General features: G+C 39.7%; 2 protein-coding genes across 2 annotated transcripts; one reads left to right on the top strand and one right to left on the bottom strand.

Moving 5' to 3' along the window:
* Window positions 1–472: 472 nt before the first annotated feature.
* Window positions 473–12,817, top strand: gdap1l1 (ganglioside induced differentiation associated protein 1-like 1; the record flags this gene model as incomplete). The annotated part of the gene is made up of 6 exons (XM_079167975.1): window positions 473–661; window positions 5,754–5,946; window positions 9,183–9,356; window positions 10,735–10,829; window positions 12,260–12,374; window positions 12,474–12,817. The coding sequence occupies exons 1-6, from the start codon at window positions 482–484 to the stop codon at window positions 12,815–12,817; spliced, it is 1,101 nt and encodes a 366-aa protein (XP_079024101.1). The 5' UTR covers window positions 473–481.
* A 4,127-nt stretch (window positions 12,818–16,944) lies between these two features.
* Window positions 16,945–19,290, bottom strand: fitm2 (fat storage inducing transmembrane protein 2). Its single transcript, XM_079168033.1, has 2 exons — window positions 19,109–19,290; window positions 16,945–18,471 (listed from the first exon to the last, which is right to left on the bottom strand). The coding sequence occupies exons 1-2, from the start codon at window positions 19,279–19,281 to the stop codon at window positions 17,856–17,858; spliced, it is 789 nt and encodes a 262-aa protein (XP_079024159.1). The 5' UTR covers window positions 19,282–19,290; the 3' UTR covers window positions 16,945–17,855.
* Window positions 19,291–24,307: the final 5,017 nt, after the last annotated feature.

Raw genomic sequence — 24,307 nt, forward strand, 5'->3', positions numbered from 1 at the left:
TGCAGGCGCATACAATTTAAATAATTTCACCCTGACTCCATCCCTGTACAGTCTACAGCCTCCATGTCCTTACAGAGAGCCGCTTGACCTTCCTGTGAAAAAACGCTTCCTCCGCGGGTTTCACCGCGCATGTTTGTGCGTGGCTCATCGTGTGATGTAATAGCCCACGGTTACACATTGATGGAATCGAAAGTGCAGCAGTATGCTCGAGCAAGTAGCTATTTGCATATGGATTTCGTTTGATTTAGAAAAAAGAAAAAAATGGTATTGGTTTTCATTTGTTGAAGCCGATTTCAGCACCGGAGCTGTCCGAAACTGACGGATGCTGCTGCCGCGTGAACTGATGATGCTGCTGAGCTCGAGCTGCTGAAATCTCTCTCTCTCTCTCTCTTTCTGTCTCTCTCTCTCTCTCTCGCACTCTCTCTCTCTCCTCTTCTCTCCCTCCTCGCTCCTCTCCTCCACACGCACAAAACGCTCTGTCATGGCGTCTTCCAACAATGTTACCCCCACCAACTGTAGCTGGTGGCCCATCTCAGCCATGGACGAAGACGGCAAAATCACAGACGGGGAGGAGTGCGAAGAACCGACGGCAGAGCCCAAACCCTTCAGTAAAGACAGGCTCGTTTTGTACCACTGGACGCAGTCTTTCACCTCCCAAAAGGTAAAAAAAAAAGAAAAAAGGGCAGAGCTTGAAAATGGAGGTGGCTCCACGTCCCTTTGCATGATGCTACAGCATGGAGCTCTTGTTTGTTTATTATGACCAAAACACGATTTTCTGTGCATGTTTATTCTTGCACGTATTGCCCCGGAATATGAATATGATCATGCAGCAGGGCAGATCTCCCGTTTGAGACGCTAGAAATGCGCTGCAGCATGGGGCTCATTTCCTCGACATTGATCTGGATTGGTGGCACATATTCAGTTTATTTACCACTGTATAAATCACCCCTCATATCTCATGAGCTTCCACCCTTTAACAAGACGTTGAAGCTGTTCTGCATCCCTATGGCTGGTAAATGTGGCTACAACCTATGTGCTCTGACACATGACATCTTAAATAATTGATTGAAATGATGTGCAAAACAAACCAAAGGCCATCTTCCCCCCTTCTGCAGCCGAATCATATATGTTTTTATTTCAAGGGCTTCTTTAAGTCTGCCATTGGTAACGTAGACAGTAACCTGTACCTTCCCTATTAAGTGAGCATGTTTGAAAAACATAAAGCTCTGAAAGCAATTCATTCACAGAAATAACTATAAAGCTAGGCTCCATACTCTTATGTATGATCCACAGGGCTTTACCTCACAAGCAGCATGCATGTTAAACGGGCACTCCATCAATCGTACAGATAAAGTTCAGTCATAGTGCCACACAGCCTGTGGAAACGCAGTGTCTTCTGTGGCTCTGGAGGAGCTTTGAGAAGTCCTAAAAGAAATAACCCCTGGTGACATCACGATGGCATCACAGGGGTTATTTCTGTCAAACTGGGGGTGTGGAGTCTGAAGGACATGATATTTACCAGACAGAGAGGGTCTGATAGAGAGCAGAAGTCCTGATGTCACGTCGTGTGTTGTCTCTGTTCCAGTAGCTCCCATAACTTGGTGTAATCTCTCAGTTAGCATTTGTTTCGTCAGTCTTTCTGAAAATAATATGCTGGTTTTGAGGTTTGCTTTTGATATTCTAAGACAAACTGGCATCCACTACAGCTGTTGCTGATAGAAACTGAAACCTTTTCAGATTTTTCTTTGCGAGGGCAGAAAAAACTACAGCGATTACCAGCACAGGTATTTACAGCAAGAGCTTTGTGACATCCATACTTTTCATACTTTTCATCTGTAATCTCTGCGGTTTGAAAACGTCGACAGTGTTATTACTATAGCTGCAACAATTTGTCGATTTAAAGAAATATAATTGGCAGCTATTCTGATTTAATTGTTTTATGTCGTTAATTGTTTCAGTCATTTTTAATGCGAAAAAGCTAAATATTTTCTGGTTTCAGTATCTTATATACAAGGATTTGCTGCTTGTCTTTCATGGCTGAATTTTAAATGTCAATGGGGTTTTAAATGGGTTTTCATTAAATCCAGTATTTATGAAGTTTGATTCATATCTTGGCTTCTGCTGCTTCAACTTTGAACATTCTTTTTAAAAACCTGTCTCTTGTAAATTTCCCAAATTGAATGAAGTGCAATACGAAATAGTTGGAATACCCCTTTAAAAACATGCACATCCACTGTTATGAAATGACAATTGGTGCTTCATCTCATGATCATTGACTTCCATGCGTGCCTTGTTTGTACACATGGATTACACTCTTTCAGTTTTAGAGCTGAAATGATTTGTCCATTAATCGCTTGGTCAGTTGATCAACTATTTTGATAATTGTTTTTTACTTGGTTCCAGGATTTTAAAAGTGAGGGTTTGCTTGATTGAATTTTGACCTATGTGAGAATAAACTCAATTTCTGTTTATTTATTTATTATAATATTTTTACATTTTATTGACCAGACGATTAATCGATTCATTAAACAAAAATATGTCAGACTATCAAATAATTCAAATAACCATTAGTCCTTGTGAGTTTTCCTTTGCTTGTGCTTTGATCTTTTATTACACACCATACTATAGGACTGCAGAAGTATTCCTGTCAGGATAAGTGGCTCAACTTGGCATGCACCATCACAACTCTTTCTCATTTGAAGGATGGTGTTACTGTATATTCCTCTCCAACAACCTTGAGTTGATGCTCAGTCTCATGCCGGTACGTCACTTATGAGGACCAATTGTTTGCTCACAGCCACCGAAGTCTGAGCTGCTGATTGTGCCGGTTGTCACTCAGCAGAGGGTAAACACCAGGCTCACTGTCATGATTATTGCCTTAGTCCTGGCGCTGGAGTAGCTGAAGTGACTTCACGTCACGATCATGTGTGACTGTGTCAATTAACAGACAATTTGGCATGCATTTCTTTAGGAACAACACACATGGATTTCAGTAAAATTGCAGCACAGAATTCTTGATTCTACGTATTTGTACAACAGCCTGTGACATTTGTTGTTATGCAAGCTGATGCATGCTTTAAACTGCATTTTGGGGATGGCTTTTATGAGATTAAGGGGCCAAGCACTAGATTGTCCACTCCACCAGAATTTAACTGCATATTTTGGGCCTAAATGCAACACAAATGCTTGCATCGTGATTGGCGAAGTTTCTCCGCAGCACCTTGAAAGGTAGTGTTATATTTAGTCAATCTTGTGTGACATAAAACCACTTTTTCTTTTTCTAAAAAGACAACCTGCACATAAGACTTTGGCAATGAGACACTGAGCAAGTGACAATGACAAAGGAATTACTTCTCCAACAGATCAACAACCCTGTGAAGACAATATTGTCATCAGATGTTCAGGGGGAAGTCCCTGTATGCCTCAGCAAATTCCTGAGCAGAGGAGGGAAGCTGAGCCATTGTATTTCTCCTGCATGACAATTTCTTTATCCTTCCTGTGTTTATAATGCTTCATGAATAAGACAGCCAATATGATAAAGATGAGAGACAGATAGAGCTCGATACCCTGGAATAACGGCACATTTAGAGGCCAGCTTCACAAATCAATAGAGCACTGCAAACCTAAGAGCCTGCATGTTAGAGATTTACACCTTCAACACAGCTTCTGTGAGGCTGTAACACTTTCTGTCTGTGTAGAGGGCAGTGTGTCAGGACACCAGCAAGTATCTGGTCAGTCATTTAAGAGTTTGCTTTAACAACCAGTGGTGGAAGAAGTATTCACATCTTAGAAAGTATTAAAGCATTAATACAACAATGAAAAAAATACTAATTTGCAAGTAAAAGTGCTTCGTTCAAAGTCTTACTTAAGTACAAATACAGAAGTATTAGCAGTAAAAGTACTCATTCTGCAGATATGTGTATTAGATTATTGTTAATCCTAATGCAGGAACATGTAAGCAGCATGTTACATCACTTTTGTGTACATGTTGGTTGAAGAGATGTATTGATAAAGTATTGTGTTTTTACTTGTGAATGTTTTCTTGTACTCATAGTAACGCACGTATTTTGTCGTCAACTCAAGTAATCCGATGACTTCACTTTGTGTTTGTGTGTAGTTGGAGGAGCTCAGTCCGAGATTCACACTGCAACGCGATAATGAATTACACCAAAGCATTAAACAGTGCCGATAAAAAGCATCGATAATGTCGGAACTTATCAATACTACAGTCTTTAATAATTTAGCACTGGTGCCTGTTTAATACCGGGTTTCGGTACCCATCCCTACCTCCCGGTAACGTGAAAACACAGAAGACCCTCTCAAGTGTCAGCGTTCGGTTTGTCCATTCTGGGCTGCTGTAGAAACATGGTGGTGCAACATGGCGGACTTCATGGACCCACTCCCTATGTAAATATGTATAGGTTTTTCCAAGCTAACGACAACACAACGATTCTTAGTGTTACTAATGAAAACATAGTTGTGAATATTATATTCAATTTCTGCCAATAAATCCCCCTTAAATCCAACTCACTGGCCATGTAAATGTATTTTATAAGTTTATCATATGTTTTTATTATATAAAACCTTGATAGTTTAACTAGAAACTATAGCAGATACATATAGTGGAGTAGAAGTATTAAGCAAAATGAAATAGAAATCCTCAAGTCAAGTATAAGTACCTCAAAATTGTACTTAAGTTCAGTAATACTGATTACTTTCCACCACTGTTAAACACAAACATAGTAACATGCATGGAGCTGAAGTCAAGTAAGAGGTGTTTATTTTGTAGTTCCCAGGCAGCTGAACTACTTGGCATCATTACTAAGAGGTGACTAATATTATATTATATAACAAACTCTTAAAGCAACAGATACTATGTTGCTGTGGGCTTCACCTAGCAGTGTATGACTGGAACCTGACACAGAGTTTTGTATAGACATCCTTGATTAAGTGTGTAAAGTTCTGCCGATAGAGATATAATAAGCTATTTTCTCTTGTTTGACTTTACAGCTGCAATCATAGATTTGTTCCTTCTTTCTGAACCAGCGGTCGTGCTGTAATTACTGTGCTTGTGTTACTAAATCATTCAGTATTATTTCATTACACCATGTCTCGCCATGTTCAGCAAAACTCCCATTTGGTTGTTCCTTCGAAGCGGCCAAATGTAGCACTTTATAGCCCAAGTGTCATCTACTTTCTCTAATCTTATTCCCACTAATGGCTCTCCATGGACCCTGGCTTATCCTTCATCCCTCAAGGATTTTGCTGAAACATTAGCACGCTGTAAAGCATCTCATTACTTTTCCAGACCATACAAACAATTCAGATAATGTTATTTACTATACACACAAACATGATAAGTTGTGTAATGTCAGGAAATAACAGCTGAATGTATTAGCTACCCTGCACAGCTTTGGTATTATTGCAAATACTCCTTTTCAACAACCAAAAAACAAGATTATTATGCAATGTTTTTGTTTTACTTCAGATAAAATTGATCATCAGTCTTCCTTCTGTCTTTACATCTTTAAAGCGTCAAAATGTCACCATGTTGCCTCATACAGATATTCGCATGTATATTGATTCATTATTCAATATGTTTTGTTTAGAGCCTATAGGCTAACTTTTCTTTCCTCTTGTCAGTCTTATTTTTTGGTTTGACTCCCTAGAACAAAAAGGCAGACAGTGCAACGATGAATGCTTTTCCGGTCTCATCTTTCCTACTCATCAGCTGCATGTGCTTGTGATTGCAGGTACGTCTAGTCATTAATGAGAAGGGTCTGGTCTGCGATGAGAGGGATGTGAGCATGCCGCTGCAGGAGCACAAGGAGCCCTGGTTCATGAGGCTGAACCTGGGTGAGGAGGTGCCCGTCTTCCTCCACGGCGACACCATCATCAGTGACTACAATCAGATTATAGATTACCTGGAGAAAAACTTTGTGGGAGGTATGGTGCAGTAATAATGTTCATTTATCAAATGATTTCTCTTCCTTCTCTTCACTTCAAACATTGATTTTAAGAGCAAAGGCAGATTAACTTGCTAAGGGGCTCTGGTGCAACAAGTCATTGCAAGTCTCTCAAGCTTTGGGTTTCTCTACATGCTGCAGTTCTGCACGTGGGGCTGAAGTAAGAGCAATACTCTGCATTCAAAGAGCTTAGATGGTACAGTTTTCTTTTAGTCTTTCCAAAACCAAACACACAAAAGAAAAAGTGTAAGAAACGGATTAAACTGTGTGTTTATCTGCTCCAACATGAGCTGTAATTGCTATCTTAGCTATAGCAGCTGAGCGTTACTTCCAAGGCCAAGGAGCACATTATTTGCCATCTACTGTTAAATTAGTTTGTGGGGTTACAGGTTACGTTAAAAAAAGAGCTGTGTTCACGACTAACTCATCAACTGATTTTCAACGTGGATCATCAACTGGTTAGAATGCTGACTTTTTGCTTGGGCCATGCAGCTTTGGCTTCAGTCTTTTAGCATGAGATCATATATGTAGACATCATGTTACATGTTTAAGATCCTTTTTACAAGATTTCCGTTTTAAAACATGTCAGCTGGAAACATTAAAACATCAGAAACAGACAGCTTTTTCAACCAATTCATGGATCGAAAAAGAAAGCTAAAAATGAAATGCCTGCTTCTGTCAAACATTACTAATAACATATAGGACCCAAACAGCAACTGTTTAACCCGGTTCGCCATAGTTTTAGTTGTGCATTTGTGAAATAAACGTTCCATTAATTAATTTTCTACAAACCAGTTGACACATATTTGATCTAGGGTTTTCTGGGGCAGTTGCCTGAGAATATCAGGCTGTAAACCTCCCAGTTTGTTGAGCTGGAGTAGCAAAAACCATTGAAAGCCATCAATTCGTGGCCATCTGTCGTCCTTGTATGGTGTGTGTCGATGTGTACTGTGCTGTGAAACTGTGTAAGTCGTTGAAACAATGTCTCTGCAGCAATGTGAACTCCTCGGATTAGATCAGATGAAACTGGAGTGATCTCTTGGGAGAAAAATGTGGCAAGAACTTCATTGATTGAATCAGTTATTACTAAAACATTGAGCCCAACAAATAAATAAGTAAAGATGTACCAATATGTGAAATGTGCATTGTGAGGCGGTGACTCAGGTTCATCCACTGCCTATGCAGTTCTAAGAGTAAGCAAACTTTATGATGCGTCCTGCTCTCTCTGAATCTCTGTGGGTGGCATGTCCTATAGATTTGTCAGTTGAGACATTATGTCGTTATGTAATCGTCCGGCGAGCCTCAAACCAGTAAAGGCCTGAGGGATGTTGGCCAGTAACTATCTCCCTTGTCTTAGCATAGTTTGTGGTCACTCGTTCGGAGCAGCGATGCTTGAAAGCGTTGCAGAGGATCTGGTTCACTGCTTGCTCGGTAATAGAAGGCGGTAATGGACCCTGGTGTTTGATGTCTTGTTCTCATTCAGACACATTCATTTTAGCTGCTTGATAGAGGGCTGCATCCAGGTCATTGCATTCATTTCTTTTGGAACAAGTTGGTTTGAAGTCTGCAACTATAAAGTGTAATGTAACACTTCAGCTGGGTTATTTAACACACAACAAGTTTAAAAACCAGAAGTCAATCTGCTGGAAAAGACATAAATAAATGCTTTTTCTTGGTGTGTAAATCCCTCACGGATACTGGCAACGTGGGCTGCAGTTGTCCTGGAAAGTGCAGATGTCTCAGAAAAGAGACTCTAATACCGGCACAGAAGCAACGTGGTGCCAACTCAGACCACTCTACTGTGTTGTTGAGATGCAGCAGATGGCTCTTACTGTGTTAAACTGTTTGTTGACTTACAATCAAACAATCAGTTGCTCTTGTAATCTGTATTGTGCATCGCAGTCCCCAAGACAATGCGTTGTTCTTCAGATGGCTCTTAGTTGCTGACGTGATACTTCCACCCCTATGCTGCAGCAGACCACGTAGAGGACCACTGCATGGCATGCCCAGGTCAGCATGCAGGTTCTGGGAGTGATTACTCAGCTTTCTGGAACTCTGCCAGGTGCAGCTCCACCCTTCCTCAAGCTTCTCCGTCGGCCCGGACATCCTCAAGCAGCCAACTGTCAGCTATGCCGTGCCTGAGTTTGTCTGGCTGTGAACCCTGCACAGAGATAAAAGCTCACTCTGTTCTGCTAACCTGTCTCATCCTTAATTCTGAAGCTCAGCAGCAGGTCATTACGTTGGACATTATCCCTCCCAGCCATGCAGCATGAAGTCAGCACAAGAATTGAGACAGCAAAATACAAAAAGCTGGTTCTCTCAATCATTTTTAAAAGTACGAGTTCAACATTTCGGGAAAGGATCTGTAGACAAAAATCTGAAAAGTGGTTTTATGGGAGAGAGTCGGATGAGAAAATCGATATCACTCTGTCTGTCTCTTTATTATGTCTACATTTTTTAAATCCGTCTTTTATGAGTATCATGACTTAATAGAAGTACAGTATAACGGACATGTGAGAGTGGTATTCATCCTCTCATCTAGCTCTTGGCATGACAGCAAATAAGCGCTTTTCCTGTAACGTGAGCAACAGCAGACGCATAGAGCAGATCAGGCCAGTAGCGGATTGGTGCTATCATAGAAGAATTGACCCCTGTGATTTATGAAACTGTGGCCGCACGTTCCTGAGCGTCTCGTGTTTTTGTTCAACTGGATTGTGCTTGAATTTCATCTCCCGGGGTTAAACTGTGTCTTTAGTTTAAACCGGTTTACTCTTCCACTCCAAATAGATTCTCAGAAGCTCTTTTTAGTCTCCAGATGTTTTTTTCCTACTGCTTCCAGTAGTGTCTAAATGTCAGGCTTTGTGAAACGTGAGCACCGGTGTGTTGCAGAGAGCGAGAGGTGAAGTCTGTTACCAGGTTGCCATGCTGGAAGCAGGGAGAATCGTGTTATGTTGGAGGGATGTAAAAGCAAGCTTAATAACGGTTGCTTAGAAACCTCAAGTGTTCAGGGAAGTTTATGAAAATATACCAAGAATAATACCAAAGTGCAACTGTGCTGAGAATTTATTTTGTTTGCACATTTTGTTGAAACTGTCAGCATGTTTTTCTGTGCCTGTGATTGTCATCTTCAGAGAGCAATGACAAGATCCTGAGCTACATTAAAATATATTTCTCTGTATTGCTGTTGTCATATCGGTGTCTCGCCCCCCCCCACAGACACGGTGGCTCAGCTGGTTCCTGAAGCAGATTCGCCTCTTCACGAGCGTGTGCAGCAGTACCGTCAGCTACTGGACGATCTGCCTATGGACGCTTACACACACGGCTGCATCCTCCATCCAGAGCTCACCACCGACTCTATGATCCCAAAGTACGCCACCGCAGAAATACGTAGTAAGTGAAGCCAGCTCACCGTATTGTGTAGACACGGTTGTTTACAATTCAGCATTACAAGTAGACAGCGTGGATTCTTTTGTGTGCGTATATTATTATTTACAATTTGTAACTTGTATATATTATAGTTACAAATTTAAATCAACCTAAAAGTGAAAAATCAAGTTCAAATGGATCTGATTTTTTAATAAAATAGATAAAACCAATTCCAGGATTAAGGTATATAAAATAATTAAATAAAATGATTCATGTAAAATCAGGGTAAACTGGTCAATAGGAGTATGTTTAAAGAAGATATTTAAAGGAGCAGTTTAACATTTAGGGTCAAACTCTGATGTGCTTTCTTGAAGTAATTCAAATAGATTTCAGTGTTTTGAACTCACTATTCTGAACATTTACAAGCTCGAGGTGGTGAGCTGAATGAGCTCCAACTTCAGGACCAACTGATCTGCCAAAGCAAAAAAATATATAAATGCAAAGCTATGCATATTCCTTGCAACCTTTATGTGCAGCAGTGTAATTTAACGCCTTTAATTGCCCAAATGCAGCATATTGCACTGATGCCAGGTTTATAAATGCCAACAGCTGATATGAGGGATCTGTAGTGCTCTTCAGGTAATTGACCTCGGCATGTAAATCAAATCAAATGAGCTGGACTAGATTCAATTCTGCAACTCTGGTAAGTCTGTGTATCTAATATATCAACGTCATTGAGAGTTGAATAGAAAGAATCAGGGATTTTTGCATGTGATTGTCCACTTATGTTTCTTTTACATTCAATAGTTTTTCACTGCAGTATTAAAAACACTCTTGTCAGAGTCACATTGAAAACTTCTGAGTTGTAATATTATGTTGCTGACTGAAGGCTAAACACATTTTAATAGCTCTGGGTTCATCTTGTTCGCAGCAACAATAAATACTTATAATGGGTTTTGCAATCATAAACTGAAACATTTCAGAATATCCAACAGTATATAGCACAATATATTTTTCAGTATGGATTATAACAACACAAGTGTCTCCCTCTGAATCCATGGGACCCTGAAGGGAGAACAGATAAGAGTAAGTCAGATAATTCCTTGGGAGGATTAAACACACTCATAATATGTCTGTTCTGTGCAAAGATTAAGCACAATATCTACAATTTACGACTACTTTGCCTGCTGAATGTGTGCACAGATAGATTATCGCCGAAGTAACATGTTCTAAAAGGCAATGTGGATTTTACAGATTATACAAAAAACTACATTATTTAGATTTGTTTAAATATCAGTTTTGTCAATAGATGAAGAGACTACGTGTGTGTGTGTGTGTGTGTGTGTGTGTGTGTGTGTGTGTGTGTGTGTGTGTGTGTGTGTGTGTGTGTGTGTGTGTTCAGGACATCTGACTAATGCTGCAACAGAGCTGATGAAGTTGGACCATGAGGAGCCACAGCTCACAGAACCGTACCTGTCCAAGCAGAAGAAGCTCATGGTGAGTTTTATGTGTTCATTAATATGATTTAAAATGCTTTAATGTATTACTTGTCTTCATTATATATTATAATGTTGTGTATAAGGGAGGCACAACTGCTGAATCTCATCAGTAATGTGCACATTACTAATGATGGAAACAAGTCGTTTTATTGTGATTCAAGGGAAAATAATTAACTAAATAATGGTTTGTAATAATTAAGGTATTTAATAGATTATTTTCAGTTTGAGGGGTAACAATTCCTCAAAATGTATTAATAGTATGAAAACCATCCCTTACTTTGTACTTTAAGGGTGTTTATATTTCAAATTAGTTGAACATTGGTGGTATTTTCAGGTTATCCTCCTGAAACCCCTTCACAGATGAACCCCTGAAGAAATATCACATTAATTGAAAAATGCAGTTAAATATTTTTGTAATACTATTTTACAGCTCTACTGGCTTATTTAAGACAAGCTCACCAAAAGTCACACTTGTCTCTATTAAGGTTTAACACACTAACAGATAATTTAATTCCCAAGTCTGTAGCTGAGGGAGGTTTCATAATGAACAGCCTTGAGCGGTTTCCTCTGAATACACGACTGAAGAGCTGAAAAAAGGAAAAATCCTGTAACACCGAACCTTTGACCTAAAAACAGTTCACATTCTCTGGAGAAAACATCCAGGCGTACTGACTTGGGGTGTTATAAAAAGTGAGGTTTTGAATCAATGAGACAGAGATGAGTGTGTGTCACGCCAGCACGTTTTCTTCAGCCACACTAGTGATGTAGCTCCGGGAATAGCAGAGTGTTGACTGATCTGCCGGTTAGTCGGTCCAGAAATATAAAACTATAAAATGGATCAGCATTTTCACGAGTATCATTCAAGTTCCCCTCAGGATGACTTAGCTTTTCATCTAGTGCCATCCAATACTGGCACTGTTAACCAGCACCATGTGTGTATGGTAGTTATGGTCGAAGGCATTATGTTTTCGGGTTGTCCGTCTGTCTGTCTGCATACATTCAATGAATTTGCTAATTTTGACAATTTCACACAAATCTCTAATAAGATAAAGTAATGCAGGGATGACATATTGGACAGACATGGATGAACTCTGCAATTTGACTGGATGTCGGTTGAATATGTTGATTGGGTCGAACACAGCAGCAAGTACAGCTTCATGCGGCTGGTTTTGTTGCTGTGGTTATTTTCAAACATGGGGACTTCATCCCCTTACATGCAAGTACTGGGGGACATGCATATCTTGTGTTTATTTTATTAGTGAGAACTTCAAATCAGCTGTCACTCATCTTAAAGTACTTGAAGAAAAACGCAATCCATATTTATCACAGTAATTCTACTTTATGATGATGGAATTCCTAGCTATGCGTGCTGGATCTAAGTTTATACAACTATATATTTTTTAAATTCTTTTTGTAAACGATTGTCAGGCAAAAATCTTGGACCACGATAATGTGAACTACCTGAAGAAAATTCTGGGGGAGTTAGCTATGGTTCTAGATCAAGTGGAGGCTGAGCTGGAGAAAAGAAAACTAGAGTATCAAGGTATGTCCCAAAAAAAAAAAATCATAGTTATCTTCCATCATAATGGCACCAAAACATGTTCCAACAATGTTTAGTTATGAATTTTTCATTTCCTTGCAGGTCAAAAGTGTGAGTTGTGGCTATGTGGACCTGAATTTACACTAGCTGACGTCTGCCTCGGAGCTTTGTTGCACAGGCTCAAGTTCTTGGGACTTTCTAAGAAATACTGGGAGGACGGCAGCCGAGCCAACCTGCAGTCCTTTTTTGTGCGTGTGCAAAAACGCTACGCTTTCCGCAAGGTCTTGGGCGACATCCACACGACCCTTCTGTCTGCAGTCCTACCCAATGCCTTCCGGATGGTAAAAAAGAAGCCGCCGTCCTTCTTCGGGGCCTCTTTTCTCATGGGCTCGCTGGGAGGAATGGGCTACTTTGCCTACTGGTATTTAAAAAAGAAATACATGTAGTGAATGCCCTCTTGTTGTGTTAAATGTCTGTGTATTTGTGTGATGTTTCAACTTTTCTGTAATGTTTTATGACTGCAGGAAAACATAATGAATCTATATAGAGAACACTATTACTTACCTGGGTGAACAAAGAATATTAAAACATTCCATAATAAGAAATTGTTGACAGCACATTTTCTGGTAATCAAGGCCTTCATCGAGTTTAATTTCTGGCAACTTGCGGCCGACAAGTCCTTGTTTAACTTTTGTTGGAGGCATGCATCGTGTCTTCTTATACTGGAAACTTAAAGAAGAAACCCAGACAAAATGTTAAACACAGTAACACCAACAGGGGTTAACTGACCTTCGCATGCCACTATTATAGTCATTACTCATACCTGCTGTTCACTCCTTCATCAGCCTGAGGTTCACCCACTAAAAACCGCAGGAAGATGTCACAGACTTTCTGTTAAGTGCTGCTGCTGCCAGAAACTGCCAGAAGAAATGATGAAAGGATGAAAGGATGGAGACAAACTTAAAGCTTTAGGTTGACATTTGGGGAAATTAGTTTTTAACTTTCTCACAGAGACGTGGATCCACTCTCAAGTCTGTCCGTTAAATATGAAGCTGTACAGCCAGGAGATGGTTAGCTTAGCTTAGCATAAAGACTGCAAAGCTAGCTTTCGGAAAAATATAAACCCAGCAATCTTTGAAAAAACTCAGAAGGATGGACTCCTGTTCTGAAGGTATCGTGTGTGAACACCAACTTTGAAGCTAGACCTATCAGCTGGTTAGCTTAGCTTAGCATTATTACTGGAAACAATGCTTAAAGACTCTTTTAAGCTGTCTCCAAGTTGTGACTGTATTCTTTTTTTTTATTTTTATCTAAGTAGCCAGAAATGATGCTTGGTTAGTCAAACATATACATTATTTCATTTGAAAATGTACAACATTGAAAAGAAACACTTTTGATTTATTGTGCAGCAAACTTTATTTTTTCCAGATGGGCAGAAGTGATACAGATGATACAGGAAATTTCATTGGAATGATTTTATTAAATGACCTTCTGAGTTTATCAAAGATTACCTGGTATACATTCAGAAAGTATTCAGACACCGTCACCTTTTCACATTACGTTGAAGCCTTTTGCTAAAATCAATCTACACTCAATAGCCAAATAACAATAAATGACAAGGAGAAAAACAGATTCATGAGTTTGTTTTGAAAAAGCATTAAAAAGTATTCAGACCCTTTGCGATGATACTTGACATTGAGCTCAGGTGTCTCCCGTTTATCATCTTAGAGAAGTTTCTACACCTTGATTGGATTCCACCTGAGGTCATTTCAACTGATTGGACATTATTGGGAAAGGCACAAACCTGTCTATTCAATGACTCACAGCTGAAAATGCACATCAGAGCAGAAACCGAGCCACGAGGTTCAGAACTGTCTGCAGAGCTCGGACGGGATCATGTCGAGGTTCAGAAAAAGCCCAAAGAAAAAGATAATCAGGAGAGATGGGAGGCACCTAAGCTGAAATTCAAGTGTCATTACAAAGTGTCTAAATACTTATGTGATATTTCAGTTTTTTTCTTTACTTTATCATTATAGGGTGTTGAGTGTAGACTGATGAGGGGAAAAATGCACAATTTTTGCACGATTGCAACATAACATGTAAAAGGTGAAGGAGCCTGAATACTTTCTGAATGCACTGTACATGACGGGCACACATTGGGGTTATATGTGTAAGCTAAACTATCAAGCTGCTGCATCAAATTTTACGGACGGGCCTTAGAGCTGTCGATCTTCTCGTCTAACTCTCGGCAAGAATGTGAATAACTGCATTTCCCAAAATGTGGAACGACTCCTTTGAACTAACTGTACACCTTTCACACGGTAAAACACAAGAGACACACTACGTCAGTTTATTTAGAGCACCACGGATCACACGGCACACACTGGTCCACTGTCACTGAGCAGGAGTTCAGACGATACAAAACCCGGGTGTTTGAAAAGTTACACTTTGGCCGAACTGGTAGTAAAATTGTAAATTCTGCATCTATGGCACAACTAGTGTTGCATTAGGTTTAGGATGTATATCTCATTGCATGGGTACTTTCTTATTGTGTAAGCGTTTCCTGATGGACGGACACTGCCCAGAGGCAGAATTTATGATCACTACTGAATATTAAAACCACAGATTTCCTAAATATTCTCTTGCTAATTGTAACCTTTGAAGCACCTGCACTGTACCGTGTGTTCAAAAATGGTCCTTCAGCAATACGGAGCAAAGAAAAACTGGATTTAACTGCTGTTTGTCGCCGACTCCTCCTGACAGATGCAAGATTGTTTTTACAGATAGATATTTTTAATTATACATTGTCTCATTCATTTTACTGGGCTGAATTTTTAATGAGATTAAAGGTTGAATAAGGGGAACAGGGGAGGAAAAAGCTGACTCATCTGAAGGCTTTAAAGGAGTATGATGAGAATGAATAACCCCCCCCCCCCCCCTCGGCTAGCCTTGCCAGCTGTCTCGTTGTTTGTGTGTACATTTCCCGCTCCACATTCTGTTCACCCTAATGGGAGCCTTTCTGCTTTTTTCTTCGTCAGAATTCCAGGGTTTAACATGTTCTACTTCTGCTCCTGAACAGTGCGCTCTTTAGGTTTAACTCATTATGTGAGGCACTGGCTGGAGCTCTAAGCTGCTTTTGGTTTTATGGCTGGTTATACAGACATTTCTTGCAGTAAGGACTCGGTACAGTGTTTCTGTACAGCTCAAGCCTTTGATAATGAAAGGTCATTTATTTTATGTTTTTCCCCCCAGTTAGGAGGCTCCTTGTTTTCTCTGGCTACAGAAACTCGTCTCTGCAGGTGGCGATTAGCTGCTGGGGCAGAAAACGTTGAACCAAAGACGACGCTCACTGCTCCTTTTAATAGCAGCATCCGCTTGCTGTGTCACGTTCGATAATAAATCTGATTCTTATGCAGAAAGCAGAGGTGTAGAAGCTGTAGTTCGCTGTGTTCAGTTTCATGTTTGATATGGATATAGTGCTGTACAGCCGTTTGAAAAGAAGACATTTGAGATGTGCATTAAAGGAAACAGGGAGGGTGTTTGGTTTCAAACTGTTTTTGCATGACCAGCAGTGATGTAAATGGCACAAAAGAGAGGATTAAAAAATATATATATATGAATTTTTCCAAGTTTGAAAGTAAGAAAGAGGACACAAAGTGTAAAGTACTATTTCCTGTTGCTGTTTAATTATAGAAATGTGCTTAATTGTTTGTTTACTTTTTGATTCTCAGACACACTTCTTTTGTTAATTGACGAAACAGCAGATGACACTGCAGGGGGAAATGTCAAGAGACTTCATAATCAGCCAATCATTGTGAATGCTCTTCGATTACTGCAAGCACACCGGTTCAGACTCCACTGCTTCTTCAGACTGAAATCATGCCGCCCGAGGGGTCGGATCTGTACTTCTTTGAACACACACACACACACAAAGAGTTCAAGTCAAGAAATCCTAGACGTGATTTGTGGCCATTATATTTCACTATAGTATTTTTTTATTTTTTACTTTTCATTTTTTTTATATTTCTATATATATATATATGCATTTATTTATGGTGCTTTTTATGATGTTTGTTCATAAGCCTTAATTTATTCAGTTGCCATCAATGACAAATAAATAATGAAAATGGAATAAACAGATCCTGGTTTTCATTTTAACCTACGATGTTCCTGCTCTATAGAGCTTGTAACTCTGTATTTTGCACATCAAGAAATTTCATTTGCTTGTGACATTGTAAATCAATATTCATACAAAATACCACTCTGATTTACATACCTATAGATAAAGCTGGTACCAAAACCAACACATTTTTTAACCTTATTTTAATACTTTCCTGCTCGGTCTGTGGCACTCAGATTCAAGCCCTTCAACTTTCAGATTATAAAATAAATAACTTCCTGGCAGCTGGCCATTATAGATTTTTCAGTAAACATTACTCAACCGGGAATCAATAGAGCATTTGTTGGGGACTATTTTCAGATGCAGAATAAAACAGATTATCTAGTGAGTACGTATTGGAGCGGGACGCTGTATAAGGGACTGAAAATAAAGGTCAGTGCTCAGATCAATCATTGATGTGTTTTTAATAGTTTGGCGCTCCATGGTACAGAGGAACAATATACATCAGGCTTTTGATGAATTCAGTTTTGGTCTCTTTATGGTGGTGTTGAGAACAAATCAAGTTACAACTGAAACTATTAGTTGATTAATCGATTAGTCCAATAACAGAAAATTAAACTACAACTCTTTAGATAATTAATTCATCGTTAAAGTTATTTTTTTAAGCACAAAAGCCAAACACACTCTGATTCCAGCTTTTCAAATGTGAGGATTTGTTGCATTTATCACATTTGAATGCAAATTGTAATGGACATTTTTGACCATTTAAATATTGGGCAGATTAATTAATAATGACAACAATTGTTGGTATTTCCAGCCCAAACCGTAGCGCATTCTTTACATAATTGCCACGTGCAGAGCTGGCTTACTCTCTCATCTCATCCATCAGTAAATCATTTAGGCCCACTGTAGTTACAGTGTCTGATCTGACTTTGTTCTGCAGGTAGTTTCCTATAAAAACAAAAGAAAGTGTAGCTTCTTTACATTGGTAAACAAATACACATCAGTGCTATGCAGCTGGAGCTGTAAACATTCTCAAATGTTCCCACTCATCATCTAAAAGATGCGATTACTCATCCAAAAGTCAAACAATATAAGGCAACAAACTGGGGTAGAAACAATGGTGCAGCATGCAAGCCTCAGAGGCGGAAGGTGAGAGGCTGAAAGCTGGGCAGCGTCTTGCTTTTTATCTCAGATTACCAAGAGTCATTTTGGGAACAGCAGCTGCCAAACACCGTCCCGACTAAACAATCTTAAAATAGAATGGCCAGCTTGGACCCAACGACGGATAATGTGAAAAAGTAGTGTGTTGTTTTTTGAGGATGGCTGCAACAATAGCAACAACAGGAAAGTATGACTGTAGCTCAGGTGTGTTGTTTCAGTCCTTTTGGGTGGCGCTGAGGAGGGAGTCCTGGTGACAAAGGTTTGAGATACCAAACCCGATATGTCAGATACCAACCCAACACGCCGCATATGGTCCCTAGCAACTTGTGAGACGGGTCGTGGAAGTAAACAGAGGTGCAGGCAAACATCCACACCCAAACGATCACTATCAGATTCAAGGCGACGTACAGCAGGTTTAGGACCATCCTGGACATTGCAGAGAGACTGGCCGTCTTCAGGAAGGCCATGGGTGCCGTTTCCTCCATGATGAAGAGAGCCGAGTAGGCCAGGATGAAGGAGTGTCCCGAGATGTCATAGCCGTGCCACTGGAAGCCGGCCCGCCTGCAGCTGGCTTTGGATGTGAACTCCTTGTTGATAACGTCAACGCCGTCGGTTGTTGTTTCAAAACACGAGCCCGTCGCGTCCTCGATGTAGAAGAAGGTCTCGGTGCAGACGTACCAGATGGTCGTCGCCACCGCCAGAGACAGCAGCCGCCGGCCGAGGAAGGACGCGCTCCTGCTGAAGGAGGAGTTGGAGAGGAGGAGGAAGGGGGTCAGCAGCAGCAACGTCCAGCCCCAGGATACTTTGACAAAATACCTGCAAAAGGAAAAGGGCATTCACATTAGCACAGATTATCACAACTTATTCGTGACTACATTTATCTGCACTCTTATTATACTCTTATTTGCCACTGTGCATGGGCGACCAAACTCATTTCCCCTTTGGGTATTACATATATTTATCTATCTTAACCCTTTAAGTAATTCCATCCATGAAAATCATTGTATTACTTCATGAATACTCCCGTATTTAACACACCAAAATGTCTGGTATAATTCTCCACTGCCCAAGTTGACGCCTTCAGATGTCTTGTTTTAATAAGAGGATAACGCCTGAGCTTTCACTGAGAAAGATATTAAAACATATTTTCAACAAGTGTGAATTAGCACAGGAACACTAGAGGTTATCATTTACCATTAGTTTGCTAACGTTAGCCTACACAAGCGATCAGCAGAAGCCAAATTTGACCTTTGACACAAATTACGTGGGCGTAGCTTAACTTTAATACAAAGGCAGTGCGGGACAATCAGAAGCTGGTAGTTTCACCTCACTGTTACCAGCAGGTCACCACAAAGCGTTTAACTACAGTGAGCACAAGAGTTTAAACTCATTATTTATGTTAGCTAACGTCAACCCTCAGCTAGCAAAACAATCCCCTACTAGCACTACTCACACATTCAGCGCATTTCTGCTGCTGCTGAAATATGTCTGCGGGACGAGCTCCAGCTCTTTCAGCATCGATCCCACCCCCGAAACCAGCAAAAATATCCAGTGGAAGTTCTGTCGGACGGCTGGTATCCTCCAGAGAGTCACCAAGTTGTCCACAATGACATCCACCGCCGCCATGTTGACAGCGCTGACCAGACGAGTGACTCTGACGTCACCTGCGGCTCAACCAATGAGGCTTTTCGGCCGGGTGTTCTTCTTCGCTTCGTTTTTAAATGTGGAGAGCAAGTCGCTGAATTCAGGTGCATACCGCCATCTATTGTATATAATAGTGTACGACCGTATCACCATATCCTGGTAGTTGCTTTGTGATTACATGTTTATTATACTTTTATATAAATATGTAAACACAAGTGTAAACAGCGGTGGAGAAGTAGGATATTTTACTTAAGTAAAAGTAGCATTACAAAAGTGTAAAATACTATGTTACAAGTAAGAGACTTGCATTGAAAACTATGTAAAAGTACACAAGTATTGTCATCAAAATATATTTAAAGTAAAACTACTCATTATGCAGAATGGTCCATTTCAGTTGCATGCATATTAAGTTATATGTGTGGTGATTATTGATGCATTAATGTGTACATCATGTTAAATGTTGCAGCTGGTGTGGGTGGGCATGAATTTAATTATTTTATATACAGTTGGGTATAGCTTAACCTGTAATGAAACATAATAATGTAATAGTTTTTGTATATTAATATTTATATTGTGTATCAATAAAATAAATCTACATAGTAAATTAAGCTTTAAAATAAAGCTAGAGGAGTAAAATGTACAATATTTGCCTCCAACATGTAGTGTAGTAGAAGTATAAAGTAGCATGAAATGGAAATAATCAAGTAAAGTACAAGTACCTCAAATGTGTATTTTCAGTACTTGAGTTAATGTACTTACTTACTTACTTTCCCCCACTGCTAAATGCTTATTATATGCTGTCACATCTATAAACAAATCAAGAAATAATGCACGTTATTTATTGGCTGCAAAAAAGGAACGTTGACATAAATTAGACTCCAGTATCTTTCAGGATCATTGTTTGAAATATTTGAACATATGAGAGACATTTTAATATTGAATGAGAGATAGTTTCAGCCAGACACTCCTTTCTTGCTCTGGCTGGTGTTTGCTCAGACGGAGCTTTGTAGTGTGGCATGTGGATGTAAGTCAGGGGGTCACGGTGTCAGGTTTTATGGCACAAGCTGTCCTCAATACAAGAGACCACCACAATGCAATGAAACCGCACTCACAGACACAATGTAACCAGATAGAAATAATTAAAATGTTGCAAATATTTGTGGACCTGGGTGGATGACAGACTCGCTTTTAAGACCCATGGACAAGAAAACGAAAAGTCAAAATTGAATTAAAAAAATATCTCAATAATTCATGTTTCACTGTGCTTTATCACAAGGAATACATCGTTTACTCATCATTGGTATCTTACTTTCTACATTATTTATCTATAAAGCTCTACTGTAACAAGTACCCAACCTCTGATCTGAGCTGTACTGCATGTTCAAACTGAACAAATCAAACATTGTAACTGTTTACTTTAATGTGGTCTTTTGTGTATGTTTATGATGTGTTGTCGTGACTTTCTGTGCTTGTGCTCATGATGTATCTTGTGCACATGTCTTTCTTGAAAAAGATATCTTGAATTTGAGTACTTGAATAAACGGATTCAGTAAATGATAAAAAATAAATAACTTGGATAAGTGTTCACTGATTGTGTGCAACATTCTAATTCATGCACTGCCTGGTGCAGATGATGGCAAACTAGCTGAGTCATTACGATTGCACTGGAGGAAGATACATCTTTTCCCATCTGAATGCAGGACAAAGTTTGTCCTTGATGCACTCTGACTTGGCAAACAAGCCTCACCTAGAAAGGACATTTTCCAGGCACGTCTGGTGTTTGACGGATTGTTCTTTAAGCACTGATGCAAGACTACAATCTCTGGCAGGACACAGATAAATGCATCTAAATATATGGTTTCATATTACAGTGCAGATATCTCATCAAAATAATTGAATTTAAAGTATTCCTGTGGTTAGATTAAATCCTTTATACGCTATAAAACATGCATGCATATAATACAGAACATTCACAATTGGCCTCTATTGCTGCCAGACTGCAGAAATCCCCGATGTGAACATGCTAAATGCAAACACTGACAGGAGCCTCTTTGAGAATGAATATCTCAAGCAAATATGAGGAAGGGGGTGAAACTCCTTGAGACATCTTGTCAGGTTGATCAAACGGCTGAGGATTTTTCTGTGCAAAGTGGAAAATGTTACTGTGAATTATTAAAACAAACTTCTCCCACTGAGCTCTACGATTATTCTACCACCACACGGTTTTACTGTCCAGCTGCCTGCTCACACTGCAAAGAACGATGCTTTGTTCTCCTTCAATGACTAAGAACATTTGATTATTTCTGTTGCAAAATGGACGCATGCCTTTCAGAGAATCATTTCAGGGGAAATAATTAGGAAACAAATAAATGCATCAAGTTTGAACGATTTGATGGAAACACATAAATCCGCATTTTAAACCTGCATTCATTTATTATTTTTTCCACTTTGGGGCAAGGCAATAATATTAAAACAGAACATTGATACTATGAAGTTTAACTTGTTGCCTACCTTATATATGCACCTCCAGCAGAAACAGAGTTACATGCAGCATTCATTTGAAATTGTGTTTCCGGCCACCTTATGAATATTCACTCTCCTTTTAGTTTTTTTTTGGTCTCAACCAGCTCTTGTGAGAACTATCTGTCTCTTTCACTGATAAATGCTCCACTATGTCCACCAGCTAGTTGCTATAGTCTGTCTGCTTGGTGCTAAGCAGGTAGCGTACAGTCGGTTCACAGGTTTTTTTTATTAATAACGGCTCCCTGCGGCAGCTGGACAGAATCAAAAAGAGCTGTGAGTGAACCACAGCAGTAAAGTTACTGGAAAAACAAAACAACGAGCTAAAAGACGTCAAAAGACGATAAAATGCTCTTTGAGGAATGCAGAGTTTAGTGATTCTCTTTGAGTTCATCATTGATTAAAGCATGCATCTTCTTCATATGTCTCAGACAAAAACATTTAGTTCCACCCATGACAAGTTTTAGGGTTAGGTTGCTGAATTAACACATAAATCTTTCAGAAACACTGGCTCGCCCTCTAATTCAACGAGCTGTAATTCTGGTATTAGTGCTGCTGTGAAAGAGTTTTGTGGTGCACCAACCCTGTGAGAGGAACCAGCTGCTGTTACTCAGACAGCTGAAAGGCCACTCTGACACCAGAAAAGCTGCGACTCAGGGACCTCAAATACAGTTGGTGCAAGGTTTGTTTTATGTTCCCTTTCGGGTAAATACGGAAGGCCACTGTGTTCTCCTCTTCACCTTTCAGACACGACAAGGTCACTGCAAGCTTTTGTACACGAACGCCCGACAGCGTCTCGAACCAGACGGATGATGTCATGCTGCAGGGAGTCTGGTCTGGTCCATTTTGGCAATCCCTTCTTTTTTTCATCATTTGATATTATGTGTCCAATACTCATATTCATACCGGCAAAACTAATCCAATCATTCTCAGCTGAGATTAGTGCTCAGTTGAAAGTTCATGTCAGAGTGCAATTTTCTGTTCTTTTAACCTAAAGTCTGTATGGATCATTTTCACATTCCCACCTTCTTTCTGCTCAGTGCGAAGCAGCTCACTCACTGAGTACATTTACTTTCTGGCTGCACCGCTGTTCCTTTACTTCAGATTTTGAAATTACCCAGCACGAATTTTCCCAATTGTTTAATCTTCAAGGGCCTTTACTCCTCAGTATGTGTCATTCTGTCTGCTATTTGATATTGCTGCTTAACATTTCTCCCCTCTTTGATGTACGATGATAGAAATATTAACTATGTGACAGAACTGGCATGCATGTGGCCACTGCTACATTTAACTGTCTGACTCTACAAGTGCAAAGGTTCACAGATAATAGTTGTCAAGACCAACAACAAGATGTGACCCTGGGTTTTAAGTGAACCATAACTGTTGTTGACCTTCTGTTTGCCAGAGGCCCTGGCAGTCTCTTTGATGGAGCCCTCTCTGCATTTTAGATGCAAAGTCACAAATTCTGACTGCACTCTGCTCAACCTGTGTGGAAGTCTGCTGAAAACCTTTGAAGGGTTGACTTCAGAGCGCTTACCTGAGTGATCAGGTGTCACACAAAAATCCTCAGAGTGCTACTTTGTTCATTCAGGTGGATTCCACTTGTTTCCTGATTGAAGAATTTGAAGACTTATCCTGCTTTTGATCTGAAAGACATTTGAATAAGTTAAATGTCATCAATCCATCAGCAGTTGCGGACAGATTCAAACTCCTCTGCAGACATTTCAAACATATGTCACTCTGAGAATTTGTGTTCAGTTCGGACTGATTTCTTCTTCTGAGACGTTTTGACAAATCCAGGTTCTAATCAGCTCTGAGTGTCTTTATGAAACAGACTGATCCTGGTTTGGTTTGTGAGGTTAACTACTAGAGAGGCTTTTCACACAAAAACACCTTCATGAAACAGTCCTCTGTGGTTTGACAGACGGGAAACTAAACAGTCCAGGAGGGATTTGAATCGAAACCACAATTTTTAGACAATTGAGTTATCTCTCTTACCTGAGCTATTGCAGAAAAGTTACTCTAAAGGTGACAGAGAAGCTCATCATGTGACCTTCTATGGCATATCTATAATTTACATTAAACTTGTCTTATTAAGGCTTCCTAATGGCTCGTCTATGGGGATTATTTAAAGGGATTGTTTCCATTTTTCACTGTTATCAAAAATGTATTAACGTGTTTTGAAGCTTAGGGAACGACAATTTAATTTGTACACTTAATCTTTCAATTAAAATGCAAATTTTAGATACATTAATAGACTGATATATAATAGGGTTTTCATGTTTGAAAAAAATAATAGTACTCGATAGTAAAATAGTATAAAGGTGGTCCGTGACCCATGTGTATGTAGGGGTCCTTGACACAAATAAGGATGAGAACCGCTGCTCGAGGGAGCCTGTCTAGTGGTGTGTGTACATATGTATGTATGTATGTATGTATGTATGTATGTATGTATGTATGTATGTATGTATGTATTGTTTTTATTTGT

The sequence above is a fragment of the Pholis gunnellus genome (assembly GCF_910591455.1).
Source record: "Pholis gunnellus genome assembly, chromosome: 2".
Classification (NCBI taxonomy): domain Eukaryota; kingdom Metazoa; phylum Chordata; class Actinopteri; order Perciformes; family Pholidae; genus Pholis; species Pholis gunnellus.